The sequence below is a fragment of the Triplophysa rosa genome, linkage group LG7 (genome assembly GCF_024868665.1).
Source record: "Triplophysa rosa linkage group LG7, Trosa_1v2, whole genome shotgun sequence".
Taxonomy (NCBI): Eukaryota; Metazoa; Chordata; class Actinopteri; order Cypriniformes; family Nemacheilidae; genus Triplophysa; species Triplophysa rosa.
Window position 1 is genome coordinate 14,084,190 of NC_079896.1, and position 12,078 is coordinate 14,096,267.

General features: G+C 37.9%; 1 protein-coding gene across 1 annotated transcript in view; it reads right to left on the minus strand.

The window, feature by feature from the left end:
• Positions 1–309: 309 nt before the first annotated feature.
• Positions 310–12,078, minus strand: part of pfkmb (phosphofructokinase, muscle b) — a 14,300-nt gene continuing 2,531 nt past the window's right edge. Inside the window, exons 2-22 of the mRNA XM_057338805.1 lie at positions 9,089–9,162; positions 8,890–8,967; positions 6,003–6,192; positions 5,570–5,735; positions 5,414–5,458; positions 4,950–5,058; positions 4,510–4,605; positions 4,334–4,426; positions 3,910–4,035; positions 3,730–3,794; positions 3,576–3,639; positions 3,351–3,497; positions 3,171–3,241; positions 2,914–3,001; positions 2,670–2,822; positions 2,146–2,310; positions 1,985–2,046; positions 1,701–1,812; positions 1,478–1,577; positions 1,214–1,319; positions 310–797 (exon numbers count right to left, since the gene is read on the minus strand). Of these exons, the coding sequence (XP_057194788.1) occupies positions 662–797; positions 1,214–1,319; positions 1,478–1,577; positions 1,701–1,812; positions 1,985–2,046; positions 2,146–2,310; positions 2,670–2,822; positions 2,914–3,001; positions 3,171–3,241; positions 3,351–3,497; positions 3,576–3,639; positions 3,730–3,794; positions 3,910–4,035; positions 4,334–4,426; positions 4,510–4,605; positions 4,950–5,058; positions 5,414–5,458; positions 5,570–5,735; positions 6,003–6,192; positions 8,890–8,967; positions 9,089–9,162 (2,246 nt within the window). The 3' untranslated portion in view covers positions 310–661. The remainder of the gene's footprint in view (positions 798–1,213; positions 1,320–1,477; positions 1,578–1,700; positions 1,813–1,984; positions 2,047–2,145; positions 2,311–2,669; positions 2,823–2,913; positions 3,002–3,170; positions 3,242–3,350; positions 3,498–3,575; positions 3,640–3,729; positions 3,795–3,909; positions 4,036–4,333; positions 4,427–4,509; positions 4,606–4,949; positions 5,059–5,413; positions 5,459–5,569; positions 5,736–6,002; positions 6,193–8,889; positions 8,968–9,088; positions 9,163–12,078) is intronic.

Consider the following 12,078-nt stretch of genomic DNA (forward strand, 5'->3'; position numbering starts at 1 on the left):
GGTTATATGTATAAAGTAGACATATCCTTCCAAAAATGTCAAGTATTGTTTTAAACATGACAGTATTATTATTATAAACATAAATGCATTTGCTCAAAACTTTTAGGGTAATTTATGTTAAACATTAGTGTCATTTGTGATATATTTGAGTCTCATGTCATGTTCATGGTAATCTGAAAACTATGTTTTTAATAATTCTTTTAATTTGTATTTTTAATGTTTATAAAAACAACCCTGTTTTAGAAATGTTCACCACCATGCGAATGTGTTGAAAGGTGCTTGTTACTTCTGTGTCAAGAAACGGCCAAGTAGAGAGATGGAGTGATAATGAGTGGGTGTGAACCCCATGAAGTAAGAGAGAAGAGCAAAGGCAGTCCATTCATGTTCCGTTCACACTTTTTTCCAAAATGAAGCTCCTAGAATTGAATGTGCAGGTTCTGGTTAGTCTGGCCATTTTATTTGTTTATTGAAACAGCAATAGGCCTACAATTTAGACCAGATGAGGAGGAATCTAGTGGTGAAACAGTAAAAATCCAGCTGAGAATGACAAACATTACCAAACACAACTAAAAGTGCTGTCAACTGAATGCTCTTCAACACTACGATAACACATATCATAAATCTCTCAATTTCACTGTAATTTTGTGCATTTGTGTAGAGGCTAGACTGCTCCGGTCTTATTGATAATATGCTCCATTGTTGTTGTCTCTGATGTGTCCAGACTGATCTTGTATTTAGCCAGAATCTTGAGAATGGGCCTAAGCTTTAGCCACCATTGAGTTTTTGATAAACGATGCCTTGAAAAGAAACAAAGGTAGAGATGATGCAGAGAAGCACATGATGATGCAAGGATAGGATTCAACCAGTGAATCTTGTAAGATAATATGGTTAAAAAGAGTTTATATGTGTTCCAGTTGTTCTCGAAATTCCTGCAGGAGTGCAACAGTAAAATAATCTCAGTTTGCATCAACTATAATGAAGGCAAAGGGGATCAAGAAAGTTAAGATCGAAAATGCATGATCACTGTTCTATTAATAAATAAATCATATGTTAGATTATAATTATAACATGGGTCCTTGAACATTAACCAATTTTTTTACGCCCAGACAAGGAACTAAAAAGTATGCCCATATCAGTAGTGTTTTACCTTGCCCAAGGCCAAGCCACATCTAATAATGATCATACTGTAAAAAACTCTAAAGGGATCACTTACTCAAAGTCAGTGTCTTGTTTAAGTCCAGAGAGAGGCTGGAATACCAAAGATCTTTTCTTCATTCCCAGAACGCAAGCAGAGTCCGGTGTATTAGCAAAGATGCGACCTGCTCATACAAGAGTCAAAGACATTTGTGGACAGACAGTCGAAGAAACGTTCATTTCACATTTAGAGTCAGATTTATGAAGATTAATAAAAAATGTTTACCCAAGTCAATTTAGTAAAGTCACATGGATCAATAATGAGAAAGTAGTTTTTATTCACCATGTCTGTAGCACTCCTTCAGTTTATCTGTCAACCACAACACTGATTTAGCGCCCATCTTTGTGCCAAAATTCCTGTCGAATGGCGTTGGAGTTCCACCCTGATAAGGCAAAGACAGTGCTTGATTTAATTTTTTATATTATCTATATCATTTTGAATAATCTACTGTAAATATCCTATACTGATGAAAACACAAAGCAATGTCAATATTATATACACAGACCTGCTGCATGTGACCAAGCACATTCTTACGACAGTCGAAAACTCCTTTGCCTTCCTCCGAGTACAAATTGAAAATGAAATCTGTGTTGTAATTTGCATTACATTTCTCATTCCTGGGGAACACAGTTTGATGTTATTATTTGACTGCTGCTATGAAAATCAAATAAGACCACAGTCATTTATCTACATTACTGCAGATGTTGACTGTATGTGTGAGGTGAAATTGTGAAGTTTACAGTAAAAATGTCACAGAGAAACCGGATAAAGAGTGACAGAATGGCCAACCTGAGGATGAGGCCTCTTTTCACTGTTGTCTTCATCTTTTCCAATAGGTGTTCCACGTTTGTCTGTGTCCCAAACAGAAATTCATCAATTATAAAATACCTTTACGTAGCTGTAAACATGTACCTATTCAGCCAGTCAGCCATGCACAAACCATGTCCCACCTCCAGGTCGTGGATGCCAAATGGCTCTTCGTATATATAGGCAGCATCTGCCCCTGCAGCCAGTCCTGCCATAGTTGCCAGATATCCACAATATCCCCCCATAGTTTCAATGATGAAGACCCTGCGCTTTGTTCCAGCAGCAGATTGCTTTATCCTGTCACATGTCTTAAAAACACACAGAAAACAATTGTCTAATTATATGTGTTGTTTTCCTAAAATATTCATTTACCGAATTATCCGAATTATCGAATTGTGAAAAAATAACTGCAATTTTACTGTTTTATTTGACAAGGTTTTCAAATATTTTTAAAATGTGGTAAAAAAATGTAATTACAGGAATAAAGGGCAAATTCACAAGTTTAATGTAAAATAACATGAAAACATGTCAATTTACTTTACTTTTTTTAAACGTTTTTTTGTGGTACCCCAGCTGCCAGAATATTAGTTTTTTGTACAGTATTTTTTTACAGTAGTAACCACATATCACTATTTGTCTATATGTGGTTCAGGTGCATGTCTCTTACTGTTGTAATTGTATTGAGGGCCGTATCAGTTCCGATACTGAAGTCTGATCCAGGAACATTATTAGACACAGTAGCTGGAATAACAACCAGAGGAATACACAACTCCTCATATTTTTCTCTGGCAGTCACTAATTCTAAACCTCCAACAAAGGCCTAAACAAGAAAGAAAGGTATCAAGTTATGAAATGAAAAGACTTTAAAGTCTTTACTCTTGGCCGTGGTTCTGTATCTTTTATTTCCTCACCTCAAACCCTCCAATGATAACCAAGGCATGAATGTTAAACTTGGCTATATTCAGACTGATATCTTCAATCATACTAGCTGGCAGTGTCCTTTAATGAGAGAGGGAGTGAACAAAAAAGGAAAAACCACCAGCAGCACCAAACAGATTTCCCAATTAAAATGTATTACAGTAATATATGCAAATGTGTTAGGATTATCAAAAGCATCATTAATGATGTTGTACATCAATTAATATGAATTAAATGAGCTCTGTTGTACCTCTTGGTTCCTAAATTAGAACCACCTTTGCCTGTCCATCCTCCTACATAGGACCATGTCATTGGTTCAATCTGGGAAGGGTGGAAAAACAGATACAGTATAAAGCACACAAGATCAAACTTAAACTTTTCTTCACGTGTACTCATGGATTTCTCATGCACAGTGTGTGAAATACATTACATTGCCATGCGCAAGTCCCTCGAATCCATCATATACAGCCAACATGGTATGTCCTTGCAGGATTCCAATCCTGACTGCTGAACGAACTGCGGCGTTCATTCCTGCACACGGAGCTCCCACATTCAGTATAGCAATGTTTATATTACTCTAAAAAAAGAGAGAAAATGTAAATCCAACTGGTCAAATTCTTACTCTAGGTTGTTGTATAGTGATGTTGTTACACACCTTCACGTCTGGGGCAGTCACATGGGCCAAGAGTTTATATGTGTTCCAGTTGTTCTCGAAACTCCTGCAGGAGTGCAACAGTAAAATAATCTCAGTTTGCATCAACTATAATGACGGCGAAGGGGATCAAGAAAGTTAAGAATGAAGAACTCACTTTCCCCTGAGCTTAACAGCTTCATCAAACTTGCCTTCTGCCATAGCTTTGGTCACGTCTTTAGTCTAAAAACCGAAAAGGATGGATTACGCAATATTGCTTTGTTCTCAAATTGCTTGAGATTGTCAAACTACAGTATGCAGTATTAAGGTTTAGAGGAGTGTGTCTATGCCACTTTACCACTTGCACACACTCCATGAGGGGCAGTCGAACAGCCTGGTTTCCAGACAGACTGACCACACAAGCAGGTGTTTCAGGTGTTGCCTCTAACAATGCCATCACAGCCTCCACCCCCATCCTACTGCCCTGAGAACAAGTGAGAGAACAGCGTTACCTTTTGACAAATGTTTTAAATTATGACACATCATTTTTTATTATGCTATAAAAAGGTTCTAATATTTATGGGTGGTCTCCCCCTTAATGATAGGGATCATATGAACAGCTAAATATCAGCTGACTCCATGGCCCTGACTCAAATGCCCTTAGTCCTTGCAGTGAAATAGTTTATGTAAATCCACATAGACTGTTGGAAAGTAGCAGGGTCATTGCTAAAGTTTATTGTCGTCCACCCAATAACATCAAGGATGTAAATTGAAGCATTTACCAGGATTCTGTCAAAGGCTGAAGGTGTTCCTCCTCTCTGCACGTGACCCAGAACAGTGGCTCGTGTGTCGAAGCCAAGCTTCTTAGTGACCAGCTAAACATACACAAACACACAAGCATGTGTCTGGAACCATCTTGAAGATTATTAACTGCGTTCATATTTTGTGCTGCTCTTACGTTTTTGATCATATCGCAGGTGATGGGTTTGCCATGGCGATCTAAAGCTCCTTCTGCCACAATGATGATGTTCAAACGATTGCCAATGCTTCTTTGCTAGACAGTAAATCATAAAAAGCATAATGTAAGACAACTATGAACTATGACGTTAACAATGATTATGAGTAAATTCGAAATAGATCTGTTCAGTCATGATGTCAGTTTGTAACAAACCAGAAGGCTATTTGCCCTGGGTTTTTCTCAATAACAAGATCATTATTCAAAATGTTTTGATTTGCAACATAAATTAGACACAGCCCTACCTCAAAAGCCCTACAGCACCTCTTTTTTGTCAAGCAAGTAAACTCACATCAAACATCCTAAAAACTCTTTCCAGCGTTCAAGAGTGCAAACTGAACAGCTCTACAGAGTCAGTTAGATAGAATATGTATAGATGGTACATAGGTAAGTCTTCTGCAGAGATGGTCTTCCCAGCCCTCATCAGGAGGCATCTCAGGAATAAAGACCCAGTCGGCCCCGCATGCCAGGGCAGTAACCAAAGCCAAATACCTACACATTCAAACAAAAACATACACACACATCTGCTAAAAGGCACCATTTGTATTGTGATAATGACCAAAACAGAAAAAACACAGCATTTTTCTATAAATATATTTAGTGAAACATAATATAGAAATATATAATAAACATCTGTACTAGCATTAACATGAACAAAGATAAATGCTGAAAAACGATATTGTTCATGTGAGCTAATTTTCACAATTACAGCCTGTAAAGTGTTACAGATTTTTTCATGTAACTTTAATGGAAACAGAATAAAAACGGTCTCTGTATTTTTTGCAGAACATACACAAACTGTGAAAATGTACCCTAAAAACAGCATGTATAGTATACTACTACATACCCACAATGCCTGCCCATCACTTCCAGAATGAAGGCTCTTTGATGACTGCAGAGATGGAATAAGAATACCCAAATCAAATCAATATCTTTTCAGGCTAAAAAAACTGACCTGTATGAGGAATTAAATACCTTGACCATATTTGTGTGCAGTGTGTACCTCTGAGCTGTGGTTGTGATGGCATCTACAACTTCCATGATCCTGTGTAGGGCTGAATCTGTGCCAATTGTCATGTCTGTGCCACAGAAATCATTGTCTATAGATCCAACCATCCCGACAATGTTCAGATGAGATGAACGCCTGGCCTCCTCTGCTGTGATTTTACCTATAAGCACAAACAGACATTTGCTTCTCCATGTAATTCAGTAGCATACTATGTTAAATAGTGTAGAATTCTTAGAATACCATGGTACGGAAATGTCAGTACTTGGTATATACAGTCATAGTACAGTGGCACCACAAGTCTTTTTTGAAAGGAAAAAAGACAATAGGATTTACAAATGGTCTAATGTTACGGAATATAATAAGCTAACTGATTCACAGAAAGTGATTCTGGGTAATGTAGTTTGTGTGTTGGGTGGTGTAGTCTTACCTGCTTTCAGCAGGGTTTGGAGCTGCTCACTCCACTCATTGCGGAATTCATTGGCACCTGTCAGGCTGCCGTCTCCACCAATTACACACAGATTAGTGATGCCCAACTTTACAAGGTTGCACACTGCTTTAGCTCTGCCTTCCTTAGTGCGAAAGTCTTGACAGCGGGCACTGCCAATCACTGTGCCGCCCTGCCGACACAGAGAGAAAGAAGAAAATCATTACAACTTCTAGCTAAAGTGTTACAATAAGTAAACTGGGACGTTAATGGCTCCATGTAGTCTGCATAATGTTGACAAAAGACCAGTGCTTGAAGAGGGCCAGTACGCGCCGGTACACAGTACAGGCACTTCTCTATTTTAATCTTTAGAGTGTCTTCTCTTTTTTCAGCATACCTGCACTTCTTACATGTTGCTGGTACTTTGCCACTCAAAGCGTCATTATATGGGTGATTAACAGGGTTATGCTATGTTCCAGACAACTGGGATTTCGGATATTTACATCTCAAACCCAAAAATAAATATCTGGAACGGCACTCGAAGTCAGACATGGGATTTCTGAACTCTCAGATCGATCAAACCTGGCCTCAGGGAGACGCGTCATTTTAAGTCACGCCCAAGATGCTTCCAGTGAGATTAGCGTAGACAGAGACACTCTTAATATAGGAAGATGGAAGGGTCTGTAATACTTCCAGTTGGAGAAAGCCAAGCAGCATTTCAACTAATATTAAATACTACATACTAAATACAACTAAATACTATAATACTAAATACAACTAAATAAGACAGAACATTCAGGCAGTCAAATTGAAGAAGACAGTCTGCAGGCGGGCGCTAATGACTGTGACTGTGTAGTGAGATGTGAGAAGGCAATCATAACAAACCCAACGGTTTTACAATAAAAATTATAAATGGTAAGACTTCAGAGATGCAAGCTACTTATCTTTTGCGAATTCTGCTGTTTTAATTGAAAACTTAGGTGGTTTGTCACATAATGTAATGTGTGTTCGACTTGACATGCCTAAAACATAACATATAAGTTTATAGCAAATAAGGCATAAAATATGTGTATATGATAGATTTAATTAACAGAAGAATTCAATAGACTGCAATCTATTATCACAGGTTTTGAAATTTATCATGAAACTCGGACAGGAAGGACCCAGGTGCAGACAGCGTGGACTAACAAAAGACTTTATTAAATAATAAACTCACGAGGGGGCAAAACAGCAAGGAAAATAACACAAACAGAAAACTTCCCACAGGGGGGCAACACAAGAATGTCCAGACGAAAAATAATATAATCCAAATAAACACGATATAGTAATTCAAAAACACGACCAGGCAAAAACAGGAACACGATATTAGATTTATTATAATAAAGAAACACAAAACAAAGACCCACGATGGGGTATAACAGAATAACAGGATAATGAACAGGACGAAGACTAACTAACACTACACTAAACAACACTCGACAAGAACTATACTAAAGACATACTAGACTTGACAGAATATCACCAACAGGAACAGGAACATGAAAAAGAATATAATAGACCACAGGTAAGGATACGGGTAAGCAAAATGAATACCATACAGCACATAAGTGGCACACTGAATACAATCACCGAGCACAGGACAATGAAACATGAGGGCATTTTATAGGGAAGACAAACGAGGGATGATAACACAGGGCAGGTGAGGGTAATGAAACACGGCAGGGAAGCAATACGGGAAACGAGAGGGGCGGGGCCAATGACGAGACACGAGAAAGCACATGGGCTGTCAAAGGTAAACACCCCATGACTTTCTCACATTAAACATAAGGGATCTGTCACGATCCTGCCACAAGACTAGAACATCATGAACAAGATGGCAGGACCATGACAAAATATAGGGAGCATATGCGACTAAAATGGTCGCAACTTTGAGCCTAGCACTCCATCATGCCAACTGCGTGAGGATATTGTGTTCTTGCGAGACCAATCGGATCTCACGAGATCACACCCCTATGTACTTGTACTATTCATATTGTACTGCAACACTTAAAGTCCCTGTGAATCGGAAGTTGCGATCGTTTTTACTTCTGTATTTTGACGCATTTCCGAGTGAAATTCAATTTCGAGTGAGAAAAATAGGGGGCCTGGCATGCGTTTTTTCTTGCGATTTGATTGGATTTATAAAAACAGCCCCTTTTTTTAAATGGAACTGGCAGCAGACTGACAGCTGAAGGGGAGGAGTTAACTGATGCTCCACCGAAGCCGTCTAACATACGTCATTTAGGATGGATAGTCATTACAGGGCGGAAGTGCATTTTCAGATTTAAAAATGACTTACATTGATAAGCCATTTACAATAAACGCTGCAATATTTCATGAAGAAGTAGGCATTGTCATTTTTTATTTCACTGGGGCTTTAAGTATGTTGCCTTTTTACATTTGCAGATTTCTTTACATGCACAAACAGCTTTGTTACACACTCTTCGTGGTAAAATACAAATAAGCGTAATAGGTGCTCTTTAAACACAGCAATGCACTTGCATTTAATCTATAGGGTGATTATGGAGGGTGCATAGTGTGAAGATTTTATGTTTGCTACAGCACTTGTACATGAGTGTGTAAACATGTGAGTAAGTGCATATGTGAGTTATATTACCCTGTATGTCTCTGGGTGAACTCTGGCATTTTGTGCTAGACCATGGAGGCTACACTATGCAACATGATCAGTAGGAGCCATACACACAGCCTGTTGCACACATCCCCTCTGTTTTCACCACTAAGTATTGTTGTTATCATGTGTGTGCAAAATAGTAAAGAAGTCAATGAGAAAGTATGTGAAAGTGAGGAGTGGTATGGCATGAGGTGTAGATGAGTTTATTATCTTCATTACCAACTGTAGCATCATTGACACGCTCTCCCAGGTTGCCAGTCGGATATTGTCTCCCCCATCAACCAGACCCTGATAACCCTAGACACAAGATGAGCAAAAAAGTGCAAAACAGAAGAATACAAATCATATTTAGCACACAGCAAGCAGTATTCTATTACCTTCAGGCTAATTTTGTTGTTTGTTTGGAGAACATACAAACCTCATGCACAAAATAGACTTTAGCACTGGTGTAGATCCCAACTCTGACCGTAGCTCGGACAGCAGCATTCATACCTGACAGATCGCAAACAATGTGTCATAATTATAAAATTGTATTATGTTATCATTTCATTTAATAGTTACAGTACGAAAATGTATACACTATGTCTATGTCTCTGTGTGTAGTCTTTAGATTTGATGATTTATACTGTACTTATTTATGTATCAGAAGGAATCACTTACATCTTTTAATTTAACACAAACTGACACATCGTTACACAAGTTCAGCTAACCACTAATTAACTAGAAAGTGTGTGGGAAGAAACTCATTTTGGTCTTAATACAAACTGTTATCTTGTCATCTCTCTCTCTCTCTCTCTCTCTCACACACACACACACACACACACACACGTCTGGTTTACTATCTCCGTGGGGACAGTCCATAGGCGTAATGTTTTTTATACTGTACAAACTGTATATTCTATCCCCTATCCCTAACCCTACCCCTAAACCTAAAGATCATAGAAAACTTTTTGCATTTTTAGATTTTTAAAAAATATTGTTCTGTACAATTTATACGCTTTTTTGCCCATGGGGACCTCAATTTTGGTCCCCATGGTGACAAATGTCTCCATGTGTTGGTGTGAATTCAGGTTTAGGTCCTCACCGGGATATAAAAACATGTCCACACACACACACACTGTGTGCCACTGAAAAGGGCAATCTAAGTGGCTTGAGTTTCATTTAAGATTGAACCAGAGAAGAGTACAGGCAAGCCTCATTGCCCGGCTCTATAGAGCAGCCACATTTCGCCAAAGGTCACCGGCTAAATATAACACCCCCCAGACAGAGAGAGCGAGTGAGAGAGAGTGAGAGAGGGAATGATGGTTATGCTTTTTCTAGGACTAGTTGACATTACACAGTTATTTGACTTGTTCTCCAGCTGGTACTAGATAAGGTTAAAGGTGAGATCTCTTTCCAACAGCTAAAGGTTGGCTAAAAGGTCAGTGTAAAAGCTCTATGACCTCATATGACCTCACTGATATACGACTCCTTCAGCTTATTCAACATGACTGCTACAGCAAATGAGTTGGCGAGCGTTCAATAACCTAATCAAGGATTCTACAGCCCATCCATCATCATCTATCAGGTTGTTCCAAAATCCAAATGAATCTCACTGGAATTTGAAACTATTTTAGGAGGTGGCTAATTAGACACGTAAAATTGCAAAAACGAAAGTGTCGGAACAAAAGATGCATTCTATCTAAAAGCGAATGCTCACCCAGACCTGCCTGAAACGCCTCCACACCCCCACAAATCTACGTCATTTCGTGGTACGACTTGACTAAGACTGCCCAAATCTATACGCAAGTAAAGTACTTGTAAATCTCATTGTATCGTTGCAGTCATGTCGTGGAGACGCTGTGTGTTTCATTGCGAAAAGAAAGCCTCTTTGTTTGCCCTTCCAAAAGATGAGACAAGTAAAAACGAATGGTTACATTTTATTTACAATACTGTTCCAGAACAGTACAATCCGAATATTCAAGTGTGTGCAGCGCATTGCTTCATGAACCTGGGAGAGATCAAGGCCGGCTGTGCATGAAAGATTTTGTTAAAAAAGGACAGTCTGACGCTTTAGATTCGCAGCCTGTAAGTATATTTTCACTGTAAAAGACTTTGTTACGGACTAACGCAAGTTGAGTTTGTTGTGTGTTTGTAGCGCATGTTGCTTCTTTGTGTGATCTGCAAATGCAGACACGCGCGCAACGTGAAAAAAGACAACATAAGTCCTAATAATCAGTAATTATGTTCCAACTAGAGGCAACAAATGTCGTGTTTATAATGGGGTTTATTGTCTTTGTTGAGTCGCGACGACACATGGCGTAACACTGGTTGATCACTAACTGCAAATCTTTATAACGTCGTTTATAAAAGGTGAAAAGGTTAGCTTTAGTTTTTAACATAACTATTTGACATAATATATTTTTTAAAAACCTTACCAATCCTTAACATCCAGCTCAAGTCGCGCTGCAAAGTTTATGTATCAGCTTGATCATCTTCATTTTCCGGATCAGATTCGGGCTCGAATTGATAAGGAAAGTACCGATGACATTTTATCACCTGTCAGTACAATTGCTTGTGAACAAGATGTTCCGAATATGGTAAGAAGCGTTACATTTCCGTCACACGCTTGCAATATTCGACCAATCACTACGTTAGCTGGCCAATCATAGCACACCTCGCTTTTCTGAGCGATGAGCTACAAACATGCACAGTATGTGAAAAATACAGCGTTTTTTAACCTTAAATCGTATATACACATAATATTCATTTTAACCGTGTCATATCACCCCTTTAAAGACGTTCCAGCTCACATGGGTAAAACATTGAGCGTTTGTTTGCTTCATTTCACCGTGGATTCCTCTGTAAACAAGGCACATGTTGATGCTGGATTTGCAGAGAGACTGAGATTAGAAAGGAATGCTGTGCCGTCAATACTGAATCCGACCGGAATCTCATGCGAGTAAAAATATATGTAAGTGTTTATATACAGTATATGTACAATGTATACGCGTACGATACTATTGCTTTGTCAGAGATCGCTTTTTTTTACAGAAGGCTCCAACTAAGCACGTATATGGAGGACTAAACCTGCAAAAATTATAAATAAATAAATGTATAAATAAATAAATATATAAACGAATAAATGTAATAATATGAAAATAAATAAAGGAATGAATGGTTTGATAAAACAAAATAATTCGTTTTAGCTATTATTGATCTTAGCTTTAACTTTTCTTTTCATTTTTTAAATTGATTTATTATTTTTTGTGTCAATTTTTTAATTATTTTTTATTATTATTATTTTTTATTTTTAGATTATTTTATTTATCATTTCCTTTTATTTTTACATTTATTTATTTATACGTTTATTTATTTTTATATTTATTTATTATCGCATGTATTTATTTCCACTTTTATTTATTTATT